Consider the following 14,616-nt stretch of genomic DNA (forward strand, 5'->3'; position numbering starts at 1 on the left):
CAACCTTGTTCCACTTTGGCCGCAACTAGAAGAGAAACTGGACATTTCCAACATTAGCCAACATATTAGGTTTTGTGTGGCATTTGGGGCAATACAGGCTATTGGGACCTGGACAAAGCTGGAGGTGGTTTCTTTCTGCATATACCCAAAGCACTGGGGGATGCTGGTCTGGCAATGACCAGGATATATCGACAGGTCACTGCAACCAGAAAGGTGATTTCAGTCAAGAGAAGAGTTTAAACCTGTATTCCCCCCTCACCTGGCTCGTATGGAGACTTGGCTCATTGCCAGCCCCGCTAAAGGCTGTGGGACTCAATGGTGAGAAGACCACCTTTCATAAACAATCGGCATCTACGCTCGGTATGACCTGGGGTCCAACCAGACAGGAACATTGCGATTTTCCGATTAAAGAAACCTCGATTTGAGCGAATGCTGTGTAAATACTGCCTGTACACAATTGTCGGTCGGCAAGAAATAACAAATTGTGCTCTGAATAAAATTATTTTAAAAAAGTGTATTTATAAATTTCAGCTTTATTGAACAGTTAGTAGTAAAAAGAAAAGGGGAAAAAAATGAAAGGACCTATTATAGTAAACCAGTCTAAATGTGCACCTTGTTGGAGCTCGTCTTGAAGCTGTCTTTTTACTCGTGCTCTGGACCCACCGTCTGCATGAAAACACGCACCACATTCCAAACTTCGCCTGAAGTCCATCTCGAACCAACAGACTCTCTCCCTGGAGTACTGGCTCTTCCTCCTTGGAGCCATTCATCCGCACAAAGCACTTCATGCATCAGGGATGCTCCTTCCCGCGACATCCTCGGCCACTTTGCCTCCTTCCCTCTCTGCAGCTCCCGCCAAAAAGACCACAAACCCCACCAGTGTCCGTCACAAATCTCTCTCTGTCTAGTTTTCTCTAGAACCTTCTCCCAATTCCACCATCCTGATTGGCTGATACAACATTCCTAAGTTGAACATCATAACCCCTTATCTTCAGCCGAAACCCAAGCATGCTATCGGCAGGGCACACTGCTTCTACAGCAAACTACTCAATGAAATACCCTACAGCATTAGTAGTAACAATCTTAACCAGGGCATTACACTTGATTCTCATTGGACTTGAAACTTTCACTATCATTATTCAGCAAATGAACATCCCCATCTACCTCGCCACAGTTGTGTCATGCTAGCAATCCCTAGGTTCACAAATATTTATCTGCTACTCATGGTATCACAACTCAGTTATTGAAGAATGTAGCTTCCAATGATAATATTGTCACTCTATCTCAGGTCACCATGGATAACCTTGAACCCTCCACCAAAGAGACGCAGTCCGTGGAAATGGATGTGTACTTGGACCACTCTGAGCTTGGCAGCTCATCCTTCCTGTCCATCCCCAGGGGAAAAGACTCCATTCTGGATGGAAGCTCGGCCAGTTGTGTAAGTGTGAAGTTGCTGTGGCTAAGATGGTCCGTGAAGAGAAACTCACATGAGAAACAACAGGTATCTTGTGCTGAGTTACAGACTGGTTAATGAACTATTGGAATCTCCTCAGTGACTCTTTCTCTTTGTGTCTGGACAGGAATCCCTTAGCAGTGAACAGGTGGAACCTAGTTTTGGATTTGCTCCGAAGCTGATCAATGAGAGGTGCAGATGCTTCACTTTCTTCAAAGACCACCTCATGATAGAGTAGGTGCTTTGCTTTTGACACCAACTTAAAGCCCCAGAGCCGACCCATTTTGAGCTGAGTCAGCACTTGAGAAAACTACAGTCCTGGTCTAAGGAGTGGCAGTCTAGTAGTCCCTGCATTAGATGGCTAAGGAGTTATTTCTGAGCATATACTGGCTGAGGATATTGCACTGGCAGTGTGGGTGAGTAATTGAATCACACTTGGGTCTCATCTCATGCATGAGAGACAGTCACAGTAAGTTGATCATAGGTGTAGAGTCCAATGTGAGTCAGCAAAGATGTTTTACTTTGGAAAAAATGGCTTATGGCTACAGTATATGACAAAATAGAACAACATTTATCAATTTGTCATAGCTGTCCTGCCCCAGTTCTCTGCAGAACAGTATACCTTTCCTTTAGTTAGATTCCTTAGGACGAGATTGAATATCATTCTTTGGACCAATCTATGCATCCATTTGAGACAAATGGGGTAAAAACTTCTTAAAAGTCTTTAAGCAATAAGTTTCTTGTGAGATGAGCTTGGAGTCTTGACTGATTTTAATGGGATAACACTAAACCATCTATTAACCAATATTTGTCCAACTGCTATAGTTAGTCCAAGGTCTAACTGCTCTGTGGTTTGAGCTGAGAGATGTTAGAGCAAGTGTCTGGTTGTACTGCTGCTGCTGCTGTGGTTCAAGAAGGTGACTCATTCCTACTCTTCCAAGGACATTTGGGCTGGGTGATAAATGTTGTCTATAATCAGATTTTTGAAAACGAATAAATTTAAAAAATTATATCACATCAAACTGCTAGAGGAACTCAGCAGGTCGAGCAGCACCCATGGAAAGGAATAAAAGGTCAATGTTTTGAGCTGAGTCCCTTCCTCAGGTCTGCCTTCCCAGCTATTCATTTCCGTAGCTGCTACCTGACCTGCTGAATTCCTCCAGCATTTTGTGTTGTGTGTGTTACTTTGGATTTCCAGCATCTGCAGAATCTCTCGTGTAAATAAAATATATACCCTAAGCTTGAAGAAGATGCTGTAAACACCATTTAGATTTAAGTGGGTTATATCCCTCCTTAAAACTGGGAACTAGCTGTACGCTGTTGACTGTGTGAGTTGTAGGCACGGTAGCGTAGTGGTTAGCACGATGCTTTACTGTGCTAGTGACATGGGCTCAATTCCCACTACATACCCCACCCCTGTGGCTGCATAGGTTTCCTCTGGGAACTCCGGTTTTTCCCCACAGCCCAAAGATGTACCAGTTAATAGATTAATTGGTCATTGCAGATTGTCCCGTGATAAGGCTAGGGTTAAAATTGGGGGGATTGCTCTGCGATGTGGTTCAAAGGGCTGGAAGGGCCTGTTCTCTGCTGTATCTCAACAAATAAATAAGTAATATTGCTGCTTCTTTAAGTGTCGTGCTCTCTCTCCCCCTTCAAACCTGTAGCCTGGTGAACAGTTGGCCATCATATGATTGTCTTTTCAATCTGCCCGACCTATTGAACCATGACCCGTTGTTAAGTCAGAACAAAATTTTGAAGCGGAAGAAACCTTTGCAGAAACAGGGGGTTAATCCCTATTCATCCTCGGATGAGGATCCGCTCTCCTTTTCCATCTCGGACTCCTATGACAGCAGGACTTTCAAGCACAGTCACCTTATGGCATCAGGTAAGAAGAAGAGAAAGTAATCTTCTTCAATAATTGGGAGTAGCTTCATTGGTGGATGGCACATAGTGACTCAGGTGTGCAGAAGGAACATAGGAGATGACATTGATCCTTCATTCATCAACAGTACGTGAAGGCCAGCACTCAAACCAGCAAAGCAAAGGAGATTGAATGGCAACTTATAGAAGTATTTAAAGTAATGAGGGGTATCAGGAAGGTGGTTGATAAACCTTTTCTCCTTTAGGCAATCTGAAACCTGGGAGCATAGGATTAAGGTGAGAGGAGAAAGATTTAAAAAGGATCTGACAGACAACATTTTTATGTGGAAGGTGGTGAGTTTATGGAACGAGCTGATAGAGGAAGTGGTGAGGCAGGTACAATGGTATCATTAATAAACAATTTTGGAAGGTACATGGAGGGGCAGGGCTAAGAGCAGGGGTCCGAACCTGGGGTCTACAGATCACGTGGTTAATGGTAGGGGTTCATGCCATTAAAAAAGGTGGGGAATCTCTAGAGGGATTTGAGCTGATTACATGAAATTAGGGATAGCTTGTTGGGCACCGTGGTTGGCATGGGCAGGTTGGGCCGAAGGGCCTGTATCTGTACTGTATTACTCTGAGAACAGACCTCGACATTAACATCCCACTCACCCAATCCACCTGTAGTAAAATCAGTAGCTTCCGCATCAGCCTCATAACGTCCTCAGAACTGGAGTGTATCTTTGATCCTGAGGGACTGCCTGAGGAAAAGGAGCCCTTAGCTTTGGATTTCCATCAGTAAACCTTCCTGTATCTTGTTCCTCCATTAATATGTTCTTTTAAATCATCCCATTTCTGGTCTCCTGCTCTACAACTTACTCCTTTGGTTTGGACTGAAAACACAATAGATGTTATGCCACATTAAGACTGCTATAAAATTTATGCTGTTGTCGTATACCTCTTATGATAGAGAATTTTTTCCGGTAGTACCTTCACTTCCCAGAATACCAGTGAAGGTCCCATTCGTAGGAATGCCACTTCTTCTGAGATCCTAGGCACAATCAGCACATGGAGCATAGACCATATGGCACATACATGGGGCACGTGGAGCACAGACCATATGTCACATACATGGGGCACGTGAAGCATAAACCATATGTCACGTACATGGGGCACGTGGAGCATAGACCATATGTCACATACATGGGGCACGTGGAGCACAGACCATATGTCACATACATGGGGCATGTGGAGCACAGACCATATGTCACATACATGGGGCATAGACCATAGGTCACATACATGGACATGCACATACATGCACACCCAGTTGTGAATCAGCCGTTGACATCTTTCAATGTTGTTACGCCTTGCTGACACCTGAGTTCCTGATACTTACCTTGTGTTTTATTCCCAGAAGATGATCTCATGCGAAGCATTGCAGAAGAGGCAAGATGTAATGACAGGCCGTCAGACCAGGTGACATCAGACAGTGGACGTTTCTCGCCAAGGCCAGAGCAGGACCTTGTCTCTGAGAAGTGTGTTTAACTCATCGTCACCACTTTGATCAATAAAGTTGTAAAGGAAATAGAGACCATATTTCTTGGAGGGTGTAGAAATTGCAAGTTACGTCAATACAACACTTTTTTAAATGTGAAGAAGTGGCTTCTATCCTAGAACTTGGTGGTTTGCATTCTAATTTGCTTTCTACAGTTTCACATTGTATTTTCTGAAATTGGCCTGCACCTGTCTAGATTTTATAGTTAATCTCCTAGTAGATGATTATTTGGTTTTCAGTGGAGTGGGAAGTGTCCATACCATGCCATGGTGCATCAAACAAATAAACTACTGCAGATGATGGAAATCTGAAATAATAACAGGTGCAAAACAACCTCAAAATGTGAGACTTCCTTTGTCGTCTTCATTTAAAATGGCCTATCATAAATGTAGTTACAGTTAATGCCAACACCAGAATGTTACTCAGTCTTCTGGTTTCCTCTGTTACCTTCCTCTTATTTTTCTGCCCTTGGCACCCCCTTTGTCTCTAACTGTAAACTTGCTGCATTTCTAACATTCTGATTTTTGATGAATAGACCTGAGCCTCTGCAGTTCTCTCTCCACAGACGCTGCCAGACCTGCTGAATATATAAAAATGAGAAAACCTGCTGATGCTGGAATGCTGACTACATCCAGCATTTTCCATTTTTATTACAGAGTTAGTTAATACAGCTGAATGGCTCACTAAGTCTTTTCTGACCTGCCAATTCACTTTGTAGTCAAAACTTCAGGAATCAGCTCTCACTCTTTGTGACGATCTACCAAAAGCAGGCCTTCATTGGAATATCCAGTCAGGTTCTTCCCAGTGCAGAAAGATGCTCACCATTGACAGGGATGAATTGAACTTTGTATTGTATTTTCTTATCCATTTGTAGGCACCATTGAAAAACTGGGATAATGCTGCTCAGAGTTGTGACTTTCAAACAAAGGTTAAACTGAGGCTTGTTTGCCTTTGGGACATAAATGATCCTATGGCGCCTCAGAGTCCAGGCCAAAATTTTTCCCATACCCATGTCTCTCAACAAATCAGCAATTTACTTTAAAATGTAGAGTCATCAATGTATTAAATCATTCTAAAGAAATTAATCAACTGATAAAACCAGTCAAGTACCCAAGTGTTAACTACTAGCTGTGTACCTGGTGCTGCCAATGTTCCCCGAAAGCAGCAGGGTGAAGGAACCAAACCTTGTGTTTCCTTGCTGTTCCTCTGTTTTGATGAGTAATACCAGCTCCGGTCACTGAGAGAGATGTAGAGTAGCATTGGTGGCAGGCTGGTGGTAACATTGGGTAAGCAGGGTTTACTGATGTCACCTCTCTTTTACCTTGCTGTAGCTGGGGGAGCTCTCTCAGTACCTGGACTGGCCTTGGAGAGAAGAAGCCATGTAAGTCGTTTAGCTCATCGAGAAGAATGGCCAGCAGTTGCTTGACTAGTCTGGAGCCAACGCTCAAACCGGGCTCCACCTTTTCCACTCGTATCGGTGAGGGAGTTTCCACCAATGCCAGTACTCAGTTGTATAATTTTGGAGAATGCTTTACTTAAAGTAACAATTCCTCCTTGTAGCATTTACATACACACATAATTTAATATAGTCCAGAAATTTTTATCTGGAATCTCTTCCTCTAAAATACATAACATCTCAAGCAAACAATTCTTCTTTCACTTTCTTTTCAATTTGTAGGAGTTCATTTACTCTCACAGTTGGATTATCATTTATCCATTTTTCAGCAGGATTTGGATAGTGAAAGAACTGTAATGCATTTCTTGGTCTGGATGCTGTGTGACTTGAAGGGGACCAGTTGTCAGTGGTGTTTCCATGTCTCTGTTGTCCTAGTCTTTATGGTGCCTTGTGATGGTGCTGGTCACAGGCTCAAGAGGTGCTGCCAACGTAATCTTGACAGGTGACTGCAGTGCTGTTATGCAGGTGTGCACACTGCAGGTCCAGTGCACCTGTGGTGAAGGGTGTTGATGCTTAGATTGGTTGATGGGGTGCCAATCAAATGGGCTGCTTCGACCTGGATTGGATCAAGCTTCTTGCTCGTTCTTGGAGCCTTACCCATCCAGAACAGTAGAAAATGCTGAAATGCCTTATAGCATAGGAGAGCCTTTCCTTGAGACTGATGTGCATGTTTTCAGGTTTTGGTATCTTCTGCCAATAGGAGAGAGGAAAGAAAGAATATCCAGGGTGGGTGCAGTCTTTGATTAGGCTGGCTGCTTAACTGATGCAGCCCTAGGTCCTTCTAACAGCCTACAATATATTTCATCTAAGCCTAGTCATTTATTCCTTTCAAAGATGCATATAACTCCTGATCTTTCCTTAAACATCCTCTTGCTGTTACGTACTTACAAAACTTTTTTACAATTTTGCATGTCCTCTTCATGCTCCCTTTACATTCCTGAGTTTGTTTTATATATCACTACACTCCCTATGCTCTACCAGGCATTCTGAAGATAGAAAAGATTAGCTTTATTTGTCACATGTATATTGAAATGTACAGGCAAATGCATCGTTTCCAGTGAAGATTGTGCTGGGCAGCCTGCAAATGTCACTATGCCTCTGATGCAAACATAGCATGCCCACAACTTACTAATCCTAAGCACATGCCTTTGGAATGTGGGAAGGAACCAGAGGACTCAGACGACACCCGCATGGTCATAGGGAAAACATACAAACTCCTTATAGACAGCAGTGGGAATTGAAGTCCAGTCGTACAACTGTAATCATGCTGTAATAGCATTACACTAACTGGTATGCTACCATGTCCTGATAATTCTGCTATAATAAGCTCCTGCTGTTTGTAACGAGCATCTCTTTCTCCCCTCGAACCATGTCATTCTGGGAACTACACGCTTTCACTAAGAATTAGTTTAATCACAAACAAAATATTGACTGGAAATGCTGCGGTCAGGTTGGAAAGAGGAAATGTAAATTAATGTTTCATATATGGCCTTGCTGTGTCTTCAGTAATCTGTATTTTACTATGGTTTTGTAATCATTTTCATTTTTTCTTGTTTCTGAACTGGTCCATGTAGGGAGAGTGGGCATGAGAGTTGGACTGTACCAACATACTGTACGTATTTGGTTCACTTCAAAGCTGCTTCTCCCAAGGTACTGACCCCAGCCTACAACAGATGAGAATCATCTATCAGTGTGTGGTATTCCCCTTAGCAGATCAGTCCCTTGCTGAGAAGTTTCCAACCCTTATCCAATTCCCTGTGGTCTTGCTTCCTTTCTCTCAGTTCTCCCCACTGCCCCAGGGTTTGCTTATGCTTGCAGTTTCCCATTGCAAGAACTGTTGCTCTCGACACCTCTTACTCCCCTACTGCATGCAAAACTGGACCGGTGCTTTGTGGCATGAGGAATAGGTACTCAAACACACTTTCTGTCCTGCTGATTTTGAAAGTTAATTCCCAATTAGCCACGAGTATTGCATTTTATATGATGGGAGGTATTAAATGGGTAAGATAGTTGGGAATGAATGTGCTATAACTACACGAGCCAGCTGTAACAGTTGGATCTGATGTCACTGCTCATGTGTTACAGGAATCTCAAAGAGACCAAGAAAGTGGCTCTTCCCTCATTCAGCTCTCTATGTAACTTATATCCTGTGCTTCCTCCTCATTGCTACATGCATCAGTCTGACCATCTCTTATGGCATGTTATTCCCCAACCATGTCGTGCTCATGTGGCTGATTTCTGCCTCCTTCTCCTTCCTGACGTCGTTTTTCTTCCTGGAACCTCTAAAGGTAAGTTCGCCCAGCTCTCAAAACGCCTAAGGCTTGGGGAGTAACCACATGTCCATTATGTTGGGATTTCCTTTTAGGCACAGCTCAACCGTTTGTGGATAAAGATCCTCTGGCACTGATCCAATTTAAGTTGAGTTTGGGTTTTCTCAATCCAAACCTTAGTTGAATACATTTGGCACAGGTCATCAACCTTGTGCAGGGATGCTGTAGTGTAGTTTGCAAAGGATACAGAGGAATCTTTTTTTTTAAGGGAAACAAAAAAACTAGAAGGCATGTGAGAGGGAAAACGTTTATAAGAACTGGAGGGGCAACTTCAAGCAGAGGGAGGTGGGTGTGTGGAATGAACTGCCAAGCAAAGTTCTATAGTTGAGGCAGGTAAAATAACAACATTTAAAAGACATGAGGATGAGCAGATGGATTGGAAGAGTTTAGGGGTATATGGGCCAAATGCAGGCAAATGAGACCAGATTAGTTGGGGACCTTGGTTAGAAACATAAAAGCTTAGAAAACCTACAGCACAATACAAAGCTGTGCCAAACATGTCCTTACCTGAGAAATTACCTAGGGTTACCCATAGCCCTCTATTTTTCACCACTCTCTGCATAAAAAAAACTTACCCCTGACATCTCCTCTGTACCTACTTCCAAGCACCTTAAAACTGTGCCCTCTTGTGTCAGCCATTTCAGCCCTGGGAAAAAGCCTCTGACTATCCACATGATCAATGCCTCTTATCATCTTATACACCTCTATCAGGTCACCTCTCATCCTCTGTCGCTCCAAGGAAAAAAGGCTGAGTTCACTCAACCTATTCTCATCAGGCATGCTCCCCAATCCAGGCAACATCCTTGTAAATCTCCTCTGCACCCTTTCTATGTTTTCCACATCCTTCCTGTAGTGAGGTGACCAGAACTGAGCACAGTACTCCAAGTGGGGTCCAACCAGGGTCCTATATAGCTGCAACATTACCTCTTGGCTCCTAAACTCAATCCCACAATCGATGAAGGCCAATGCACTGTATGCCTTCTGAACCACAGAGTTAACCTGCACAGCTGCTTTGAGCGTCCTATGGACTAGGACCCCAAGATCCCTCTGATCCTCCACACTGCCAAGAGTCTTACCATTAATACTATATTCTGCCTTCATATTTGACCTACCAAAGTGAACTACTTCACATTTATCTGGGTTGAACTCCATTTGTCACTTCTCAGCCCAGTTTTGCATCCTATCAATAGCCTGCTGTAACCTCTGAAAGCGCTCCACACAATCCACAACACCTCCAACCTTTGTGTCATCAGCAAACTTACTAACCCATCCCTCCACTTCCTCATCCAGGCCATTTATAAAAATCACGAACAGTAATGGGTCCCAGAACAGATCCCTGAGGTACACAATTGGTCACCGACCTCCATGCAGAATATGACCCGTCTACTCTTTGCCTTCTGTGGTCAGGCCAGTTCTGGATCCACAAAGCAGTATCCCCTTGGATACCATGCCTCCTTACTTTCTCAATAAACCTTGCATGGGGTACCTTATCAAATGCCTTGCTGAAATCCATATACACTACATCTACTGCTCTACCATCATCAATGTGTTTAGTCGCACCCTCAATCAGGCTCGTAAGGCGTAACCTGCCTTTGACAAAGCCATGCTGATTATTATACCTCTCCAACTGTTCATAAATCCTGCCTCTCAGGATCTTCTCCATCAACTTACCAACCACTGAAGTAAGACCCACTGGTTGACACGGATGAGCTGGGTTAAGGGGTCTGTTTCCATGCTGTGTTACAGTATGATTGGAGCATCTGAAGAGTAATCTGCATTGTCACAAGGTAGCAAAATCTTCTGGACATTGCGTCAACAACTGCATTATGGGTTCCACACTGATAATCCACCTGGGCTGTGTTCTCCTTACTAATTGAACAATGGTAGCATGTTCACATGGTAGTATTGTTATCTTGTCAGATTAAGTTTATTTTCGCTATGTTAGTCATGACAAATTAATAAATTTACTGCTCCTTCATAAATTGCCCTTCAGTTACTGTATCATAAAACAGAACAGACTAACCTTCTGATCTATTCATCTTCTGCAAATCCACTTCTCACATTGAGAATTTATTTTCTGATCAACTGTTTGAAAGCCCAGAGGATATTCCACAGCGGTCTGCATCGACCCATGTCCCATTCCACTGTACTCTGCCCCATCCCATTCCACAGAGCACCACCCCAGTCCACAGTACTCTGCCCCATCCCAAGCCACAGTACTCTGTCCCGTCCCATTTCACAATGGTCTGCACTGCCCCGTATCCCAATTCACAATACTCCCCGCCAGTCCCATTCCACAGTATTCTGCCCCATCCCAATCCACAGTACTCTGTCCCGTCCCATTTCACAATGGTCTGCACTGCCCCGTATCCCAATTCACAATACTCCCCGCCAGTCCCATTCCACAGTACTCTGCCCCATCCCAATCCACAGTACTCTGTCCCGTCCCATTTCACAATGGTCTGCACTGCCCCGTATCCCAATTCACAATACTCCCCGCCAGTCCCATTCCACAGTACTCTGCCCCATCCCAATCCACAGTACAATGTCCCGTCCCATTTCACAATGGTCTGCACTGCCCCGTATCCCAATTCACAATACTCCCCGCCAGTCCCATTCCACAGTACTCTGCCCCATCCCAGTCCACAGTACTCTGTCCTGTCCCATTTCACAATGGTCTGCACTGCCCCATATCCCAATTCACAATACTCCCCGCCAGTCCCATTCCACAGTTTGCTGCATCTTCCCCATTCTTTTCTTTGTGTGCTTATTTCCAACAAAAACAAAAGTTATTCCATTAGAGCCAGATCTACCCTTGAGAATAATACTAATCTAGGAAAATATGTAAGAAACTGTATGATATTTGGAGAGGCAGTCAGTGAAGGTTGGAAGGAGATCCTACGCTGTAGAGAGTTGGATGTTTTAACCTGTGAACCCTGTGTTGCAAAAAGGAAAGGAATTGATTTGATATCCTGTTACTGAAATCCATGCAGGTGTTGTGTGAAGCCTTGATCCTTGCTCTCATTACCAAGCCAGTAGACCCTGATGAGGATGATAAACTGGTCGAAGAACCCTTGATTAAGAAAACTTCAGAAAGAATCAGTAAAATTCGAGCACCATATGGTTACAGTCTCCTTCAAGCCAAAGAAGAGGCACGAAAAGTGAGAGTATTGTACACACTGATGAAGGTACAAGGTTTGCAGTTCATTCTTAATAGCATAACCTCGTTTGATTGAGAGGTTTAACAGTTCAATAGTTCTATTTAGTATCAAAGAAATGTATGCATTATACATCCTGAAATTCTTGTTCTTTGCAGACATCCACAAAAACAGTGCCCCAAAGAATGAGTGACAGTCAAAACATTAGAACCCTGAAGCCCCCCCCCCACCCCGGGCCCTGTTCCACGCACAAGCAGCAGCAAAACAATGACCGTCCCCCCACCCCCACCCACTTCCGCAAAAAAGCATCAGCACTCTCCACCCACCAAGCATGTAATAGTAAGGCCCCCTTAATAACGACCATGATCTGCAGTACAACAAAAACTAATCATTCAGCCAAAAATTCTACACACCATAGGCGTGCGCGTTCTCTCTCTCTGTCTCTGTCTGTCTCTGTCTGTCTGTCTGTCTGTCTGTCTGTCTGTCTGTCTCTCTCTCTCTCTCTCTCTCTCTCTCTCTCTCATATAAAGAGGTAACATTGGAGTAGAAGATCAACTCTGATATTGAAAGGCTTTTTAGCCCCCTGCTTGTTCCTGCTGCTCTTTCTTACCAAACTTAATTCCTCCTGTGTGGGCAAATCAGAAAGTGCCTAAGTGGATTGATGAAAACATTGCAGATTGTGTATTGTGTGGAAAACTGAGGCAATTTTATTCAACAGATAGATTGTTTTAAATGGTGAAAAGTCAAAAGGGCTTGACAGGCGATGTATAAAAATCACCTGAAGCTGGTGTGCAGGTACAATAAGTGATCAGGATTTAAGGCAACAGGGTTTTAATAATAGGATAAGTATTATATAAGGCTCACACCTGGAATATTGTTTACAGGTCTGAGTTCCTCAGTGGAGGAAGGACATTCTTATGATAGGAGGAAAGGTGATCATATTCTTACAAGGCAGGGTAAATGAAGAGATAGTGAATCTTTGGAATTATCTATCAAAGAGCATATTCAAGATAAAGATTGACAGAATTTTTGATATTAAAGAAAGGTAGGGGTAAGGAGTTGCTTTGGGAGGTGGCGCTGAAGCAAAAGGTCACTCATTACAATCGATTGGCAGAGGAGACGTGATGAACTGAATGGCCCACATTCTGCTTCTCTTTCTGACGTTCTTAATTTCTCTGGTAGGGGTAGCCTTAAGAGAAAATTTCAAGCAGTCTTGACCAAAAAGAAATATTATGGGTCAATTAAAAACTTGAAAACTGAAATTGATGTTTTGTTTTATTAAGCATTTTGGGATACAGGGCCAAGCCGATATTTGGGGTTAGGGTCCAAGACATCTACATTGAGAACTGAAGGGCTGCATCCTCTTCCTTTACTCTTGAGTCTAATGGAGTCAGATACAACATCTCTGCTTGTACCCCAGGTAATATCACAGTTAAGTCCAGGAACTTTACATTCCACCCTGATCTTATTTAATCATTGGTGGTATCTATTAACCATATCCAAGACCTAGCTAAAGTCCGGGAGTAACTGAGAATTACATGGCATTTGCAAAGCAGTGAAGCAAAGAAAAATTCAGGCAGTTGTAAAGAGGACGAGCTGTAGAAGGAGTCTTCCAGGTGAATTTTGAAGGCAGGGAGAAATGAAGCACAGCTCCGGAATATAGAGGAAAACTGAATGGAAGGAAGGCATGGGGTGAGGACAGAAGCAACAGCATGGATATGATCTGGAGAAAGAGAGGCAAGTCCTTGGATGGATTCATAGAGAAGGGTCAAGAATGTTTTTACTTGATGTGATCAGACTGGGATTCCTTTCTCTCTAGAACTGTATTGTGCACATGCTCTTCCTGCTGGTCGTGCTCATCATCAACTACCAGGGATGCTCTGAAAACACCAGTGCACGGCTTCTGCGAGCTGCTATTCAGCAGTCGGTTGTTGGCAAGAATCCACATGCAACCAGCACTGTTGTTACTCCGAGGTCAGTGATCTGCATCATTCCAAGAACATGTTTGACTCTAAATAACTTGTGCTGTCTTGTTCTTTGCACTAGTTGTCTCCTCGGCTTTGATCAGAACAAAAGAACATAATAAGCAGAGGCAGGAGTGGGTCATATTGTCCCTTGTGTCTGATCCACCATTCAGTAAGGTCATGGCCAATCTTATTCCTCAGTCCCAGATTTCTCGATCCCATACGTTCTTCTCTGAGCAAAATTAATCCCAATCAAGTACATGCCCTGTATCTAGTACATTTTAAATAACCAAACTCATTTTATATACAGACAGAAGCATGAGAACTTTTCCACTCATCAGAGTGGGCTCAATTTGAACAGAGTTAGAGGGTCAATTGGTTGTATTCACTTGTATGATGTTTAGTGGTAGGCCAGAGGGTTGGGAAATGGTTTGGAACCAGCAAAAGAATGGTTAAAAAGCTTATAAAAGGAAAAAAGCTATATAATATGAGTAAGCCAAATGAAGTGCTTAGAGTATTGGTTTTGCCATTAATTACTTCCTACCTCAGAAGACCTGGATCCACCTCAGTTTGCCAAGCACTAGAACAGGACAACAACAGATTCAGCTGGTTTGCTATTATCACCACATGTACTGAGGCAGAGTGAAAAGCTTTGCTGTCCATACAGATCATTTCATTACAACAGTGCATTGAGGTAATACAAGGGTACACAGTAACAGAATGCAGAGATTTAGAAGTGTAGAATGATTATAATAGAATAAATGAGTAAATCTTCAGAGAGCAGGTTGCACTGTGATTTCCCTGGCTCCCCCCAGCCTGCTCTGCATAACAGGAGCA

At 43.3% G+C, this 14,616-nt stretch overlaps 1 protein-coding gene across 1 annotated transcript in view; it reads left to right on the forward strand.

The window, feature by feature from the left end:
* Positions 1-14,616, forward strand: part of pkd1b (polycystic kidney disease 1b) — a 185,209-nt gene that overhangs the window by 127,884 nt on the left and 42,709 nt on the right. Inside the window, 6 exon segments of the mRNA XM_063030962.1 lie at positions 1,289-1,501; positions 1,581-1,687; positions 3,193-3,338; positions 8,413-8,615; positions 11,651-11,845; positions 13,635-13,789. Coding sequence (XP_062887032.1) covers positions 1,289-1,501; positions 1,581-1,687; positions 3,193-3,338; positions 8,413-8,615; positions 11,651-11,845; positions 13,635-13,789 — 1,019 coding nt within the window.

The sequence above is a fragment of the Mobula hypostoma genome, chromosome 22 (assembly GCF_963921235.1).
Source record: "Mobula hypostoma chromosome 22, sMobHyp1.1, whole genome shotgun sequence".
Classification (NCBI taxonomy): domain Eukaryota; kingdom Metazoa; phylum Chordata; class Chondrichthyes; order Myliobatiformes; family Myliobatidae; genus Mobula; species Mobula hypostoma.